This window comes from Odocoileus virginianus, chromosome 14 (assembly GCF_023699985.2).
Source record: "Odocoileus virginianus isolate 20LAN1187 ecotype Illinois chromosome 14, Ovbor_1.2, whole genome shotgun sequence".
Classification (NCBI taxonomy): Eukaryota; Metazoa; Chordata; class Mammalia; order Artiodactyla; family Cervidae; genus Odocoileus; species Odocoileus virginianus.
The window spans coordinates 55,587,004-55,603,493 of NC_069687.1; the positions used below are offsets into that span (position 1 = coordinate 55,587,004).

Genomic DNA, 16,490 nt, shown 5'->3' on the forward strand with positions numbered 1-16,490 from the left:
AGTCAACTCCTCCTCCCTTTGTGTGAGTCAGATTGGAGTGGCTTCAGAATCCTCTGAACCAAAAAGAGGGAGCTGATTGTATGGGTCATGTTTAGCTTTGTGGCTAAATTACCCTACGAGAGTGAAGCATGGGCTTCCCTGGTGGCTCACGTGGTGAAGAATCTGCCTGCAATGCAGGAGACCTGGGTTTGATCCCTGGGTCAGGAAGATCTGGGGAGAGAATAGCTACCCACTCCACTATGCTTGCCTGGAGAATCCCATGGACAGAGAAGCCTGGCAGGCCCCAGTCCATGGGATAGGAAAGAGTTGGATGCTACTGAGTGACCAACACTTTCACAGTGAAACATATCCACCAAATCCAGTGTTTCTAGGTGTAGCGAGTTAAACAGATTCAATTTACATATGGAGAACCTGGAGTGGGTAAAATAATATTGTATCAGTTCGGCTGCTACATGTATGTTCAAATAAGATTTGAATATAAGAAAATCTTTCAATCTAGATTTATAGAACCAGTGACCATTTCTTTAAAGCCATAAAGCAGGAGGTACTAGGTACAGAGGAAATAAGTTAATAGTAAAATTTTATTATAGTATTTCCAGAAAGGAGAATGGAACATTAGATTTAAGCTGTTGTATTTTCTCTGGTTTGGTGTTGCCACCATTTTTTTAGTGTTTTTTTTTTTTTTTTTTAATATCTTTGCATAACACTGGCCAACTGAGAAAAATCCAATACTATTAAATTCATTAAAAGTAATTTTTCTACTTGGCTTTCTGCTGCTTAGTAAATAGAGTGTATCAAGTTGTGACTTTTATCCATACTGAATATGAAACATGGAAACTTTAAAAAAATGTGTCATGTACATCCCCCACCCCCACAACACAAGAGGTTTAAAAGAACATTAGTTTGTATTTTGTTTATTTTTCCTTAACTCTCAAACATGTTTGTAGACTTATCTTTGGTCGGTGACCAAAGCTGTCCTGAGAACAACCAAAGGCTTATGTGTCAGTCTTATAGCTGTTTGTTTTTATGACCCTTTACCCAGTTATAAAATTGGGGCCACCACCTCTGTCCCTCCCCTCGCTCACTCTCATCGCCTCTTTGATAGCCCAGTCAGAGGTCAGCCCAGCCAGGTGATAGAAGCACAGATTAGACCATAATTTTGAATGACTCCAGACAATATTTGGCCAGATCAACCTTTGGAGCAGTCTACCAAGATACAGCACGTGCTGTTCAACTCTCGACCTTAACCTGTGCAGCATTTCCTCCACACCCTCATCTCAAGTACAGTCTTCAGTATGTGTCTTTCATGAGGTTTAAGCTATTACACTCTATGTGACTAATCAAAAGTCCAGAGTTCATCTCTCCACCGACTGTTCCAGCCTTTAAGTGTCATTGCTCAAACAGATGACCTGCCCTGTTGTCTGAGGATTCCTGGGGGACATGAGTCTAGTTATGTCCTATAACACATGCTGCAGATAAATTGCACTGCAAAAATTAACAGATATTGAGAGCCTTCTCACTTTAGTTATTTTCTGCTTCTAACATTTTCAGCAGTTGGACTTAGCATCTCTGCCACAAATCCCACATTATTACCAGCTCCTGCTTAACTTTGACCACCGTGCTATGCCCCTCTCTCAACTCCACCGGTTATCCCATTTGCTTTTGTTCAGAGTGACATGTATGTAGATTTTCTCAGTAAGATGTTTCACATCATATAAACCTGTCAGTTCTTTGTGTTTTCTCGATTATACATGGCCTTGATCAAACCAGTAGAATCAACTGTAATATCATCTTGGATCAGTTGAGTCTTATAGATTAGACTATGTGTGTCCTCCAAGTTAAATTAGAAACTTCTTAAAGGCAGGAACTATATTTAGTTATTCAAAAATATTTACTGAATCTGTATTCAAATCATTTTTACTTTCTGTGTTTTTCTGAGTATCCAAAGAGATTTACTATGTATAAAGTTCAATCTTTGACCTCAAGGACCTTGTCCCCCATCTCCTAGACTGTAAGCTCCAGGTGGAATCCCTGTTATGTTTACTGAAAGAATGAGTGACCACAGGGTGGATGCTCTGCTTGCCAGGGTCCCTGGTGCAACATGGCGCATGTCAGCCCCATCCATCTGTCACATGCTCACTTAGGATGTCAGAGCTCACCATGTCAGCCACATAGGGTTAGCTGGGTTCATGGATCTTGCTTTGCAGTAGCCGCGCAATGGAATAATTAGGACGAAGTTGGTTTAAAAAGTTTGTATCAGGCAGATCACTGAGTTTAAGGGGTTGTTTAGGGAAGACCTATGAAATGGAGGGACAGTTTGCCCTGTTGAGTGTACACTCTAAAATCCTGAGCTGATTGAGGTTTTCTCACACTTTAGATAGCAGCATATTTTTGTTTGTACATCTCTGCCAGATTCTGCCTAAGAATACAGTTATCTGTGAATCAGTCTTAGCTCTTCTTTTACACTTTAAACACTTTGAGAGTGTTTTCTTCATTTTCTTACTTCCCATAGTGCTTGGTACATAGCAATAGACATTCCATAAATGTTTGTTGCATTGAATAGCATCTTGCCAATATCTGTATATTCAGCCATCTCTCTTCCCCTACAAAGACAGAAAGTTGGGCTAGGTCTCACCAAGGGCTTATCTTAATGGATTATATGTATTTCTAAGAAGTACTATATACAGTAATACACACACACACACATACATATTCCTCTTGATTTTCCTAAGAATGTTTGAAAGCATCAAGACCTATACCTTCCTCTGGGTATGTAATTAGTCCAAATTTTTTGCTCCTACCTGAAAACTGTATGAGCAGTCATTCCTTTCCCTGATAATTAATGTCTTTAAAAAGGACTTTTTCTACTAATGGAAAAGTTAAGTTCAAGTATCAAGCTGATAACATCAGTACTAAGTGTTCATAATAATATACCCCAGAAAATGATACGCTAGGTTATTACACTGATGCCAGTATGCAGAGGCCTGACACTATCTGCTCTGCCATCAGCACAGTACTGGCCACCTGTTCTTTCCCCAGCCTTTCGGAGGCTGTATGGAAGAGCATGGCCCTCTCTCACACTTGCGTTGACTCTCGGAGGTGATTTTTGGCATGGCTTTGTAAAAGGAAACGCTGTATGTTAGAGTCGAGTCACGGAGATGAGAATGTGCTACTGCCCCTGCCCGCCTGCTTTCTCCCTGGTTTCCCTCCCTCCTCCTCTGGTTAGATTGATTCTCTGAAAACAAAGACCAAGTGATGTTCAAAACCTTCCAACAGCTTCCCCTTTCACCCAGAGTAAAACCCATCTCAGTCCTGTGGCCTGCCAGCTGCCACAGTGGGCCCCGTCCTCTGTCCATTGAGCTTTTTGCTGCTCATCTCTGACCGGCTCTGCCCCTCCACTCTGGCCTGCGAGCTGGTCCTGGAGCCCTGCTGCCTCAGGGCCTTTGCTCTCACCGAACGCTCACTCCCTCATCTTCTGGTCTTCCTCGAATGCCGCCTTCCCAGTGCAGCTCTTCCTAACCACCTGTTTAACACCGTGCTTTCCCGTCTCCACTCTCCATGCCCTGCTGTCTGCGTCATTTTTCTCTACGCCATCTCTCATACTACAAATGTCATCACTGTCTCCAATCCTAGTTTGCTAATTTATGGTGTTTATTATCTTCTTCCTCTCTAGAGGACAGCAGTGATATTTGTTTGTTTAGAATAGATGTTGTTCAGTCGCTAAGTCTTGCCGACTCTTTGTGACCCCATGAACTGCAGCACGCCAGGCTTCCCTGTGCTTCCCTGTCTCCCAGAATTTGCCTAAAACTCATGTTTCTTGAGTCGGTGATGCCATCCAACCATCTCATCCTCTCGTCACCCGCTTCTTTTCCTGCCCTCAATCTTTCCCAGCATCAGGATCTTTTCCAATGAATTGGCCCTTTGCATCAGGTGGCCAGAGTATTGGAGCTTTAGCTTGAGCATCAGTCCTTCCAGTGAATGTTCAGGACTGGTTTCCTTTAGGATTGACTGGTTTGATCTCACTGTCCAAGAGACTCTCAGGAGTCTTCTCCAACACCACTGTTCAAAAGCATCAATTCTTTGCCACTCAGCCTTCTTTACGGTCCAGCTCTCACATCCACACATGACTACTGGATAAAACCCATAGCTTTGACTAGATGAACCTTTGTTGGAAAAGTATCTCTGCTTTTTAATATGCTGTCTAGGCTTGTCATAGCTTTTCTTTCAAGGAGCAAGCGTCTTTTAATTTTGTGGTTGCAGTCACTTTGGAGCCCAAAATAGTTAAGAATAGTACCTAGCATGTATTAGGGACTCTGAAAGTAATTTGTTGGATGACTTCATGGAAGCTTGGTTGGAGCCTTAATTTCACAGGGCTTGGGAAGATGTTAGCAGTGTCTTAACTTTACCTCGGGCTTCCCTGGTACCTTAGCTGTGAAAGAATCCGCCTGCAATGCAGGAGACCTTGGTTCGATCCCTGGGTTGGGAAGATCCCCTGGAGAAAGGATAGGCTACCCACTCCAGTATTTTTGGGCTTCCTTGGTGGCTCAGATTGTAAAGATTCTGCCTGCAATGCAGGAAACCCAGGTTCAGTCCCTGGTTTGGGAAGATCCCCTGGAGAAGGGAATGGCTACCCACTCCAGTATTCTTTCCTGGAGAATTCCATGGACAGAGGACCCTGGCGGGCTACAGTCCATGGGGTCACAAAGAGTCAGACACGTCTGAGTGACTTTCACTTAACTTTACCTAAATAACAGAGTCTATCACAGAGTCAGGGATATTAATGCTTTGCTCCCTATTGCCTTCTCAGGGGAACTAGAGCTTATCCAGCTGGCTACCAGCTATGGCCTTGTTGTGCTGTCCAGGAAAAGGGGTAGAACTGTAGACTTGAAGTAGCCCAGGGGAAGGGCAGATTGATTTACATATGAGAGACAAAAAGTTGCTTCCGGTGAAGGCAATAGTTTGAAGGCAGACTTGGAGAGAAGGGCGTAGCAGCATCTGAAGGAATTAAGGATATGAGGGAGAAGTGTCCAGAGAAAATTGTAGGAAGATTTACTTTCTGTTGCATGTATAATTTTTCTTTCAAATTTAGTCTCAAAGATACTTTTCAAGGCTTTTTTGCAATCAGATTTGCAAATACGTAGAGGCCTAGATACTTAATGTTGCACAAAGAAAAAAAGAAATGTCCATGATATATATAATTTTAGTGCACTTAAGAATCCTAAAATCTGCTTCAAATGAATAATCTAAAAAAAGCATGAATTAAACCCATCTTTATGTTGCCATGGGTAAATCTCAAAAATATAATGTTGAGTGAAAAAATCAAGTTATAGAATATCTATAAGATATAATTTGTGCTAAAGTGCAGTTTATCCAAAAAGTCAAAAACATGACGGTCATACAAATATAAAGTAAATGTGTCAAAGATTTAATTTGCTTATTAATAAGGACAACAATAAGAGATTTTGAAAACCATATATACATATGTGAATAAATATGTTAAAATATATATATGACATTATATATATATATTTAATAATGAAATAAAATTTGACAGCAAATACAAAACTAGTCAATATCCTGTAAGGCAATGATATTAAATGTTTGAGGTCACTTTTTATGGGTGGATATTAACTGCATTTGTACTAGACAAAATTCATTTATGTGTAGTAAATGAATTTACTAGACATTTTATGGTCTAGTAATGTGGACAAGAATCACTTGTGATACTGCTAATTTTCTCTGACTGAACTCCAACCCCTACAGAGTTTTAAGGTAGCCTAGTCACTAGAAAGATAGTGAAAGGTGTCTACCAGATAGAACCAGATAATCTCTTGGGGGTTCATTGCACTAAGCCTTCCCAGCTACTGAAAGGAAAGCCATTCATCTCTTTTGCACAATTCCAAGTCTTTGTCAGCTTTTCCTGATACATGGCACCAGTAGTGAAAATACAGATGCATACACAAATGTTGTTAGGTATAGGTATTTGTATATGTATATGAAAGTATCAAGAATGGATGGGAAAACTACCAGCCACAATTCTTTTAGAGCTGCCTGGTTGGGGAGCGAAAAATTCATTTGGATGTTTTGGATGGCAAAATGTACATTTCCTTCTGTATCTTTAGTATATATGTGTAATATTTACTGAATACTAGGAATAAATATCACAAAATGATAGCATTGTTATTCTAGGCGGTAGGAAGTGTTTGGTTATTTTTTTTGTATTTTCGATATTTTTAAAATTTCATAAACCAAACAAAAATAGGTAATGACTCCTCTGATCTGGTGCAGCCCCTTCATGGTAAAGATAAGGAAACAGAAGCTTGCCTGTTTTATAACATGTTCCCAGTAATACCACATTAAGTGGATAATTTCTGCCTTCTGATCATGCCCAGTTTCCTCTATTTCTGCCTTCCTCTTTGTTTAAGGAATATTCAGTGTCAGATTCTATTAAGGTATCAGACTATAGTTAACAGATGTTCACATTCAGTACAGCTTTGGTCTATAATTGGCCTCCTGTGCAAATTTATCAAATTTTTCATCAAGATGAATTAATAAATTATAGCCTAGCTGTTCGGAATTCCCGGGGCTCTTCCCAGGCGGCCCCCTGCCCCGCAGCCGTGGTCAGTCCTCTGTCTTGCTGAGTGCTGACCTTTCCCATCAGCGGCGACCGTTAGAAATGACTGCCTGTTGGGGCTTCGCTTTCTCGGCTTGTCTGGCCGCCATTAGACCCGATCAGTATTCATGTCCCCAGATGATTGTAATTTAAAATTAAGCATCATTTCAGCCACTCAGAGCTGTTGCAGAAGGCCACCGCCTGGTGGGCCTCACAGCTTTTATAGCCCTGTCAGAGGATAATTAACTGGTTCCTCTGCCAGGAGAGATGTGACGGATCCAGGTGTGAGACGTGTACGTCCCTCCAAACCCTTCACGGGGAGCTCTGAGCAGAAGGACAGTCTGGGCAGAGACAGAATATGGGTCCTCAGGACCGAAAGTCCATACAGCGCGTTCCCTTCCCGCGTGGTCCTTTGTCCCTCACTCTGACTGAGGCCTGACATACACAGTGGAGCGCATGGTTTGTCTCTCTCTGTTCCTGACAAACGAGGCGCTATTGGCAGGCACGAGAAGGTTGAGGAGCTCCTTGTGAAACTGCCCTGGTGAGCTCAGGGGGCAGGTGGCAGCCTGTGTGATCCTCAGGTCACCAGCCTGAGCCAAAACACCACGCTGACAAGGAAACACTTCCTGGTGGCGGCCTCCCGTCACGCTCCAGGGTGCTCGTCCGGCTGTGACCGTCTTCTCACAGAGGTGGTGTCCCCACCCGCCTTGCCTCCCAGCCTGCAGGGGCTAGACAGTCCTGCTCACTTGGAAGGACTGTCATCACCTTTCCACCTTCCATTCTTCTCAGATCCCAGGTTCATGGTCAACAGTGATCGTCCCTTGGGCGTGTGTGTGTCTGTGTGTGTGTGTTGTCTGTCAGTAGGTGGGTCTTTGCAGGGAGGAACCAGAGGAATGAGGTAATAAGGAAGGCTCACTTGGCACCATCAGCCCCTGTTCTAGTCCACTGTTTACCTTTGCTGTTGTCTCCAGTTGTCTTCTTGGGGTAGATTCAGATTTTGCAAGAATCTGTGCCACTGTGTCACCTTGCCAGATGAGAGGAAAAACAGCATGTTGTCCATAGGCAGTGCCCCATGCGTTTTTTCAGCTGGGTGTCCTGAGGAGAAGCAGGTACTTTATGGGCAGTGGCTCTTCTTGGGTTTGGCTTTAAGAACCAAGTACCGTCAAGGGTGGATGTTTCCCATTCTTAAAAAATGAAACAAAGAGACTGTATTTTGGGAATAGATAGCTAGAACTTGAATTCATAATGGTTCTTTAGTTTCACTTTTGCAATCAAATACCTTTAAGATTCCTACGGCTGAACTGGAGATAACTCTTTACAAGTTCAAACAGTTAGAAGAGGGTAAATTTTCAGCTAAGATATTCCTGCTACAGTAGGAATGATGTTCGTATTTTACCTGGTAGGATGGCACCTGTTTTTCCCCTTTGACAGGGCTTGAGAAAAAGCAAGGGTGGTTCAACTTAGTTGTGCTGGTGAAAGAAAAGGGACCTTGATTTTGCTCAAGTGGTGATGTCTCCACTGCTTCATCACCTTATGGGTTAAATGAAAATGTTGTAGTCACCAGCTTCAGGGGAGCCTGCCTCACACTTGCTAGCCATGAGTTCCTCCCTTTCATCAGGAAAAGAGTGTGATGCCTGGATAAATAAATAATGACAACAGAGGTCAGTTCAGCATTTTGCACCAGTGTCATTATTAATGCAGGGAGTGCCAGGTGCTGTGGCAATCTAGGTGGTAAATATTCAGGTCCCGTCTACTAGGAGTGCTCTTGTTTGGGGATTAAAGGCAGATTTTAATTCATTTATTGGAAATCAGGTACTTAGAATAATAAGTGACTCTCAGAGATACCAGAAGTAGGTGACAGTGAGATTGATGACCACCCTCCTCTCCAACTTTGAAAAGTTAGGTACAGAATATCTCAATAGGGTTCAGTATTTTTAAAGTATATATACACACACACATATACTTAATATATGGAGAAGGAAATGGCAACCCACTCCAGTATTCTTGCCTGGAGAATCCCATGGACAGAGGAGCCTGGCAGGCTATGGTCTGTGGGGTCACAAGAGTCGGACATGACTAAACCACCACCCCGCTCACATATGCTTAATATATACACATACTTGAGATATATGGGTTTCCCTAGTGGCTTAGAACGTCATCTGCCTGCAGTGCAGGAGACATGGGTTAGATTCCTGGGTCAGGAAAATCTCCTGGAGAAGGGAATGGCAACCCACTCCCGTGTCCTTGCCTGGAAGATTCCATGGGCAGAGAAACCTGGTGGGCTACAGTCCATGGGATCTCAAAGAGTCAGACATGACTGAGCGACTAATACTTTCATATATATATGTGTGTATATATACACACATACATACATACATATATCCATATATACATACATATACAAGATCTAGGTGATTTAAGGTTAAATATAGTATAAAATATGCCTCATTACCCTTAAAAATATTAGCAACAAATAAGTTCGTTTGAGAGGCCAAGACCCTATTTTGTGAGTGTAGAGATTTGTGTACGTATCTAAATTTCTGCCTTGAGCTATATTTTGTAAAGTCTAGTTTTGCATTGCTGAGGAACTTTTCATGTTTGATTTTGAGAGTTTCAAAAATTTTACTTCTCTCTCTAGCTTCATGCTAAATACAATACAGAGGTTAGAGAAGACAACCTCAGTTTTGATTGTTCATCACATTTGTCAATAAGACATGCCTCAACTATTTAAGGATTTGTGTAACATAATACCAGTGTCTTCATGGGGAACTGTTCAAATTCTGAGGCAGCTTGTTTTTAACTTCCTCTAACCTGCTCTGTGTTATTAGGTAAAGAATCCTATTTTTCTTCATCCTTAATGACATTCACAATCATAGATTTGTAAAGATTACAAATCTTTTTAGACAATGGGCAAACGTGGCATGAGTGTAATATAAACTTTGTTCTTATTTTTATATTTTATATTGACCACACAAGTGGATGGCTGCTGTTGTTCAGTCATTAAATCGTGTCTGACTCTTTGAGCCCCAAGGCGTGCAGCACACCAGCCAGGCTCCTCTGCCCTCCACTGTCTCCGAGAGTTTGCTCAAATTCATGTCCATTGAGTCAGTGAGGCTATCCAACCATCTCATCCTCTGCCGCCCCCTTCTCATTTGCCTTCCGTCTTTCCCAGCATCAGGGTCTTTTCCAGTGAGTCAGCTCTCCGCATCAGGTGACCAAAGTACTGGAGCTTCAGCTTCAACATCAGTCCTTCCAATGAATATTCAGGGTTGATTTCCCTTAGTATTGACTGGTTTGAGGAGAAACAAGTAGATGCCATCATTTTAGTCAGACATTTCTTTTTGAGACTTTTTTTTTTTTAAATCACATTTTTGAAATCAGTACTTTTTCAATATCCATTTATTCTGGTAGACTTTCAGTAAATGATACAATTGTGAGAATTTTTGTTTGTGTTTTTCTTTGTTTTAGATACAAATTGTTGGCTACTTTCTTGCTGTGGTACTGGACTAGTTATATTCTATGTATTAGGAAATTTTAATTTAAATGTTTTTAAGAAATATCATTTTCTAAATTTTAAGTCAGCATACTTCACTAATATCCCTATGTAAATATTCATTAGATTACTGTTTCTATTGATATATTGATATCAGTAGATATCAATTGATAGTTCTTCTTCATTTAATTTATATGTATATAAATTAATAATTGAATGTCAATAGAAAATTTACATAAATGATTTAGATAAAATACTAAATGTAAAAAATAACATATATCCATTTTTATGTAAGTTAGCCTGTGTTTTTGCCAGTTTGCTCAAATTAGCAAATAACTTTGGTGAGAGTTCCAGAATATAGATCTTTCATTTATAGTTTCTTTTATTAGCTTCAGCAAGTTGATATATTTAATATCCCTATTTTAAAATGAAAGATGTTAATTTGAATGAACATAAAATACAGTGTACAAAATATTTCTTTAAAAAACAAGCACATGATCTGACTTGATTATGAATTTGTTAATAGGTCAGATAATGATTCTTGATAGATGAGTTGATAATACCACATTCCACCTTCATAATTAAGTATCAAGGGTCTATTCTTATGCAACAATTTCTTTAAGGCTGAGTAAACATGATCTTAATTAAACACATAGATAATGCTGAGGGCTGTTGATTGCTCCAGTAAGGAAAGTAAAATGATGTAGCCTGACCTTAAGAAATTATAAATATGAGAATGTTGACAAATGATAATAGGTAGCAAACATCTAAAAAGAGGATTGGTTCCCCAAGTCAATATTGTGGAAAGAAATTTGGTTTGGTTTTGAAATGTGTTATTCAGAAGTATTGAGAAATGTTCCTTTCATATATTTTATACAAACTCTCAAATAAGTCCACCATATGTTATTTAGAAGTAGGTGAAAATTCCTGTTTAAAGAGTACTGTAACCGAGATATATTCTGAATTAAGAAGAAATTATAATAAATCTGTAATGGTGGTTAAGGGCAGCTCTAGTGTAGGAGGATGGAATTACAGTGAACCTTATAAGTGAATTCAATGAGGTAACCTGCTGGTTTTTATTATCCTTTTCTAACCATGGTTATGATGTAGCAGTCTGCGCTGCAGAAAAGCAAAGGAAAGTAAGATAATATCCACTTCATCATCAACTATTGTGTTATGCTTTAAGGCTTGGGAATGTTACTTTGGAGTCAAATTAGCCATTTTATAACTTTCTAGTATCAGAAACAGGAAAAAATAGTGGACCTGTAGTTGTTGCCCTGTGCATATATGTAGCAATTTATTTCTACTCACTGGGTACCAGGATAAAAAAACAGTAGGTAATGTGCCTCTGAGAAAAGGCCTTCATTGTTATTTTAATACAAACTGGAATCTGTTTTTATGATTCCAAAAATATTTATTTTAATAAGGAATTTGAGTACGGTGTGAAGATGAAAAATGAATGAGTAGTGAAATATTGTACATGTATCTTAGGCATCAGCTGTTTTATTGACAAAAGGCACAAGTATGAAATTTGTCTAAATAATTAGATTTTTAATTAGTGCATCATTGTAAGATTAATGTCATTGCGCTTCATTGCATGTAATTTTGTATTAGAAATTTCATGTCAACAAAGCTGCTACCTGTGGTTTGCTGATTTGAATCCTTATCACTTGTGTGTATGGCATGTTACATATTTGCAGTCAAGAGCTGAAAGAAGGCATTTGATTATAACTTCACTGGTGGTGAAGAATATTGATTGTGTTATATATGATATGAATATATTATGTTTTCTGCTATTCAGGAAACAACCACTTTTCAAATATTAGTGACTGCATATTGCAAAAATTTTAGAAGTAACATGAGCAGATACATTGTTCAGTCTAAGCTATGTCTACTTTGAACATACTTGAACATTATGAATGCTAGGTTCTCTTGTTTTTTAAACTGTTTTTCCTTTCCTTTTGACAGTTGCCGAACCAGCAACCGGAAAAGCTTGATAGGCAATGGACAATCCCCAGCATTGCCTCGGCCCCACTCACCTCTTTCTGCTCATGCAGGTAATGAATTACTTTGAGTTCTGTTTTGCTTATTCTTGTATTTTTGTTTTTTCTTGCAGTTTTTAAAAGCTGGACATTTTGAAATTTGGATGTGTCTCCACACCTTGTTATCTTGGTTTCTCTGTTGCTTTATCACTAAGTTGTTCTTTTTGAGAAGTCAGCCCATTCTCTCTTTGAGCACATGAACTCTGAAAGTGAGAATTCCTTTTTATTTCTCATGAGGACTTATTTCAGTTTTGTTTTGTTTTGTTTTTTCATGTCTAAATTTGTGGATGATGCAAGTCATGCTTCCATGTTAGGATTTCCTTTTGGACATATAGCCATGATAATTCACATGCAGTGGATTAGTGTTAAGAACTGTAGGTAAACAAAAATGTCTTTCTCTTTCCCCTCCTGACTTCTCCACTGGGAACCCCGGTAACCAGAGACAAATTACAAAAGAAAAGCATGCACATTTATTTAATATACATTTTATGGAGCATTCATAAGGAAATGAAAACCCAAAGAAACAGTTAAATTAGTTTTTACAGTTTTGATCAAGAGTGGGGAGCCGTGCAAAGATGTATAGGGCAAAGGTGGGCTAATCTTAGTAAGCTGGGGAAAACTCAGCAAGACATGTTTGTTCAGATTCTTCTGTGTCCCTTGTCTTCAGAGATAAGAAGGCTCCTTTCCTCCAGGTGTAGAGAGTGTGCCTCTCACATGAAGGTTTTATGACCTGCTTATGGGCAAGACAGAAGGCCCTTCCTCCATACGTTGTTCCTCATATCCCTTCACCTTAAAATATTCAATGAGCCAGTGTTACGTATTTTGGGGTCTCAAGTCCTAAAGTGTGTCAGAACTATTCAACATTTTTCTCCCTAAAGTTGAACTTAGCTGTTATGTACATTAACTATCACAAACAATGATGCTCTGAGCAGTCTAGAACATGTCTCCTCTTATATGTGGGCAGGAGTTTAAAGTCTTACCTGCCAGTGGTATATATATATAACTTACCTTTACATCTAGACCCATTGCAGGCACAAAGAAGATTCAAAAGATGAGACTTTTGGCCTCAAGAGCTGATTAGAAGGATGGTAGAACCACATTACAAAAAAACTATAAAATGAAGACTGCTTTTTATTTTTTAAAAAATTCTGTCCAAGGTGGTACAAAAGGGTTAATGCCAAGCAGGAGAGTTTGGGAGCTGTTGAAGGAGCCACTTGCACATGATGTTGAAAGGTGCGCAAGACTCTGGTTGGTAGAAATGGGATGAGAGACAGGGGAATTCCTACTGTGTGGCTAGAGTGTGGGATGTGTGTGCTTGATTGTATGGGAATATAAAGGTGAAAAGAGATATGAGAATCCAAAAGGAGAATGAATTTTGACTTTGAGTGCCTCTCAGAGATTTTGTGGAGGATCTGTAGGAAGATGTGCTCAAGATTATGGGGGATGTTGGGTTAAAAGGACAAGTGATTAAGCCCTACCTCTGATACACTCTTGTGGAAACTCACATATAGGTGTTCAGATAGTGTTGATTTTATATTTAAAGTAGGGTGTGACTGTCTCCTAGAAAGCAGTCCTTCTGCTCAGTGGGAATCTCCAGTTGAGAGTGGAAGTTATCTAAACATATTTGGGGATGAAACAGGAGAGAGAAAGAGGGAGGTAGATGCCCCTTTGGAATGAAGTTTTATTTTCCTCCTAAATAAAAGATGGTAAAGTTAAAAAAGCAAACAATAAGTTCATAAAATTATGATACTGTATGCAGTAAAACTACTCAAGTCCAGAAATACTACTCCTAGACAAAACTTTATAGATTCTCCTACATGTATATGCAAGAAGACATGCTCTAGACTACTCATAGAAATGTTGCTTGTCGTAGCTAAACATTTAAAGGAATGCAACCCAAATGTCTGTCAGTTAGAAAATGGGTAAATGAATTGAGGCATAGCTATCCACAAAGTGCTGTTTACGTAGTAAACAAATGAACTAGCACTCAAAGATGGTGTTGGGCATAAAAGCTAGTTGCAGAAGAATCGCACTTAAACCATACCTATAAGGTTACCATGATGCTACATGCAGTGTTTTCTTTAGGGGTACACATGTGCGTGCGCGCGCACACACACACACACACACACACATAAATATGTATCTGTGTATATACATTTGTCGGCTTCCCAGGTGGCTCAGTGGTAAAGAGTCTGACTGCCAGTGCAGGAGACCTGGGTTCAATCCCTGGGTCAGAAAGATCCCCTGTAGAAGAAAATGGCAACCCGCTACAGCATTCTTGCCTGGGAAATCCCATGGACAGAGGAGCCTGGCGGACTACAGCCCATGGGGTCACAAAGAGTCGGATGTGACTTAGCGACTAAACAGCAATAGCAACAAATACACATTTGTAGTAAGAGTCTAAAGGAAAATACGGTCACTTGAAAGACCTATCTCATGGTAGCAGTTACGTCTGAGAATGTGTGAGGAGGTATAATTGTGGAGAGGAGTAAGCAGTTGCTAATATGTTTCTAAAGCTGAATGGTAAGTACACAACTATTTATGTTGTTCCTTTTACACTTTGGAGATTGATATTGTATTGTCATTTTAGTGAAAGCTGACCAGAGGGTCAAGCAAGATCAAATACTTTGCGTAGGGGCTGGAATTATCCCATTGTTTTATCTCTGTCATTCCTGTCAGACTGCCACCAGTATATACCAGGTTCTAAGTATATGACTTCCCTGGTGACTCAGAGGGTAAAGCGTCTGTCTACAATGTGGGAGGCCTGGGTTCGATCCCTGGGTTGGGGAGATTCCCTGGAGAAGGAAATGGCAACCCACTCCAGTACTCTTGCCTAGAAAATCCCATGGATGGAGGAGGCTACTGTCCAGGGGCTTGCAAAGAGTCGGACACGACTGAGCGACTTCAAGTATATGATACATTTTATTTCTTTTACGTAGTTCAGCTGTGATTTAAAGCATTTAGCCCTACTCCTCTTTATAGTGTTCTGTATTGATTGCATGATACTGTTGTGCCCATTGATGAGGCTTTTATTACCATGATTCTCTTCAGTTCTGATATTGAGATTAAATAATATGCGGTAAGACTTTAATGATCCTTTTAATTATTTTTCTTTTCTCTATGAAGAATTCTTTCCCCTTCAAAGCATAGTTTTGTATTTAATCAGAGGAATAATGGGCGAAGAAAATCCTGTTTTTCAGGTTCCAAGAGACTTTTTCTTTATGTTACAGAGCCAGCAGGTTGTTATTCACTCAGAAACTGTAGAGAAATCTCTTGGACTTTTTGTGAGAAATGGCATTTATCGCGGTCTGGTCGGTTCCTATTTCTTCAAAGAAGAAAGAAAAGGTTAAGTACAGGACCCATCCTCACACCTTGACAGTGTGAAATGCCTGCTCACCTCTTGCTGTTTCTGCATTCCCTACTATGTATGGTCCACAGACACCAGGGCACGGTTCCTGGGTGTCCCCGTGAAAAGCGAGAAAAAATAAGTGCCACCTCTCAGTGCCTAGTCACCCAGCAGATACACTTTCTGTTTTTCTTAGGTAAGGATTATGTGTCAGGACACTCATCACTGACACATGAATTTATACCTGTCAAATGAATCGGTAGAAATGAAAACATTAATTTATTTGTGTAGATGTGTCAGTAATGCCCTGAGGAAGAAGAGATACTGGCATCGTGTTTTGGAGCTTATCTCTGCAGACAAAATAGTCTTTGTTGACAGACAGGGATTCCTTAAAGAACTGTGATCAGGACAGTCCCATTAAAAGAAAAAAGAAAGGTAAAAATCACAAGTTTCTAATGCTAAGTGTGAAATTTAATGCAGAAGTCTCAAAGGAAAAGACTGGTATGTCTCTCCTGAATTGAAAAGTTTTGTGTAACAAATGAAATCAAAGGAAAACAAAGTGTGAAAAATATTTTTAAACCTATAACTGAGAGACATCTGATTGCCTTAATATACGAAGAACTTGTGTAAATTGATAGGGGAGTGGTGAATGCACCACGAGAAAAAATCAAAAGATGTAAAAAGGTACGTCACAGGAAAAAAATTAAATTGGCCAACAAAAATGTGTGAAATGATGATTCATTTCTATTATAAAAGAAATATGAGCCAGAATAATGAGATGGTGTTGTTCACCTAGCATGCTGTCTAAACTTTCCTAACGCTGATAGAATTCGATGATAGCAAGGTTGTAGAGAAGCAGCCCCTCTCAGATCACTTAGGTGTTGATGTGAATTGGCACAGCACTTTTAATTAGTTTGTGATATTGGTTAAAATTTCAACTTCATTTACTCTTTGGCAAATCCACGTCTAGGAATTTATCTTATTGATATCTCACAC

The 16,490-nt window shown here is 39.8% G+C and overlaps 1 protein-coding gene across 15 annotated transcripts in view; it reads left to right on the forward strand.

Annotated features, from left to right (window-relative positions):
• Window positions 1–16,490, forward strand: part of MAST4 (microtubule associated serine/threonine kinase family member 4) — a 610,376-nt gene that overhangs the window by 477,586 nt on the left and 116,300 nt on the right. For all 15 annotated transcript variants that reach the window (XM_070476769.1, XM_070476765.1, XM_070476766.1 and 12 more), the window contains one exon: window positions 12,075–12,163. In XM_070476769.1, coding sequence (XP_070332870.1) covers window positions 12,075–12,163 — 89 coding nt within the window. The remainder of the gene's footprint in view (window positions 1–12,074; window positions 12,164–16,490) is intronic.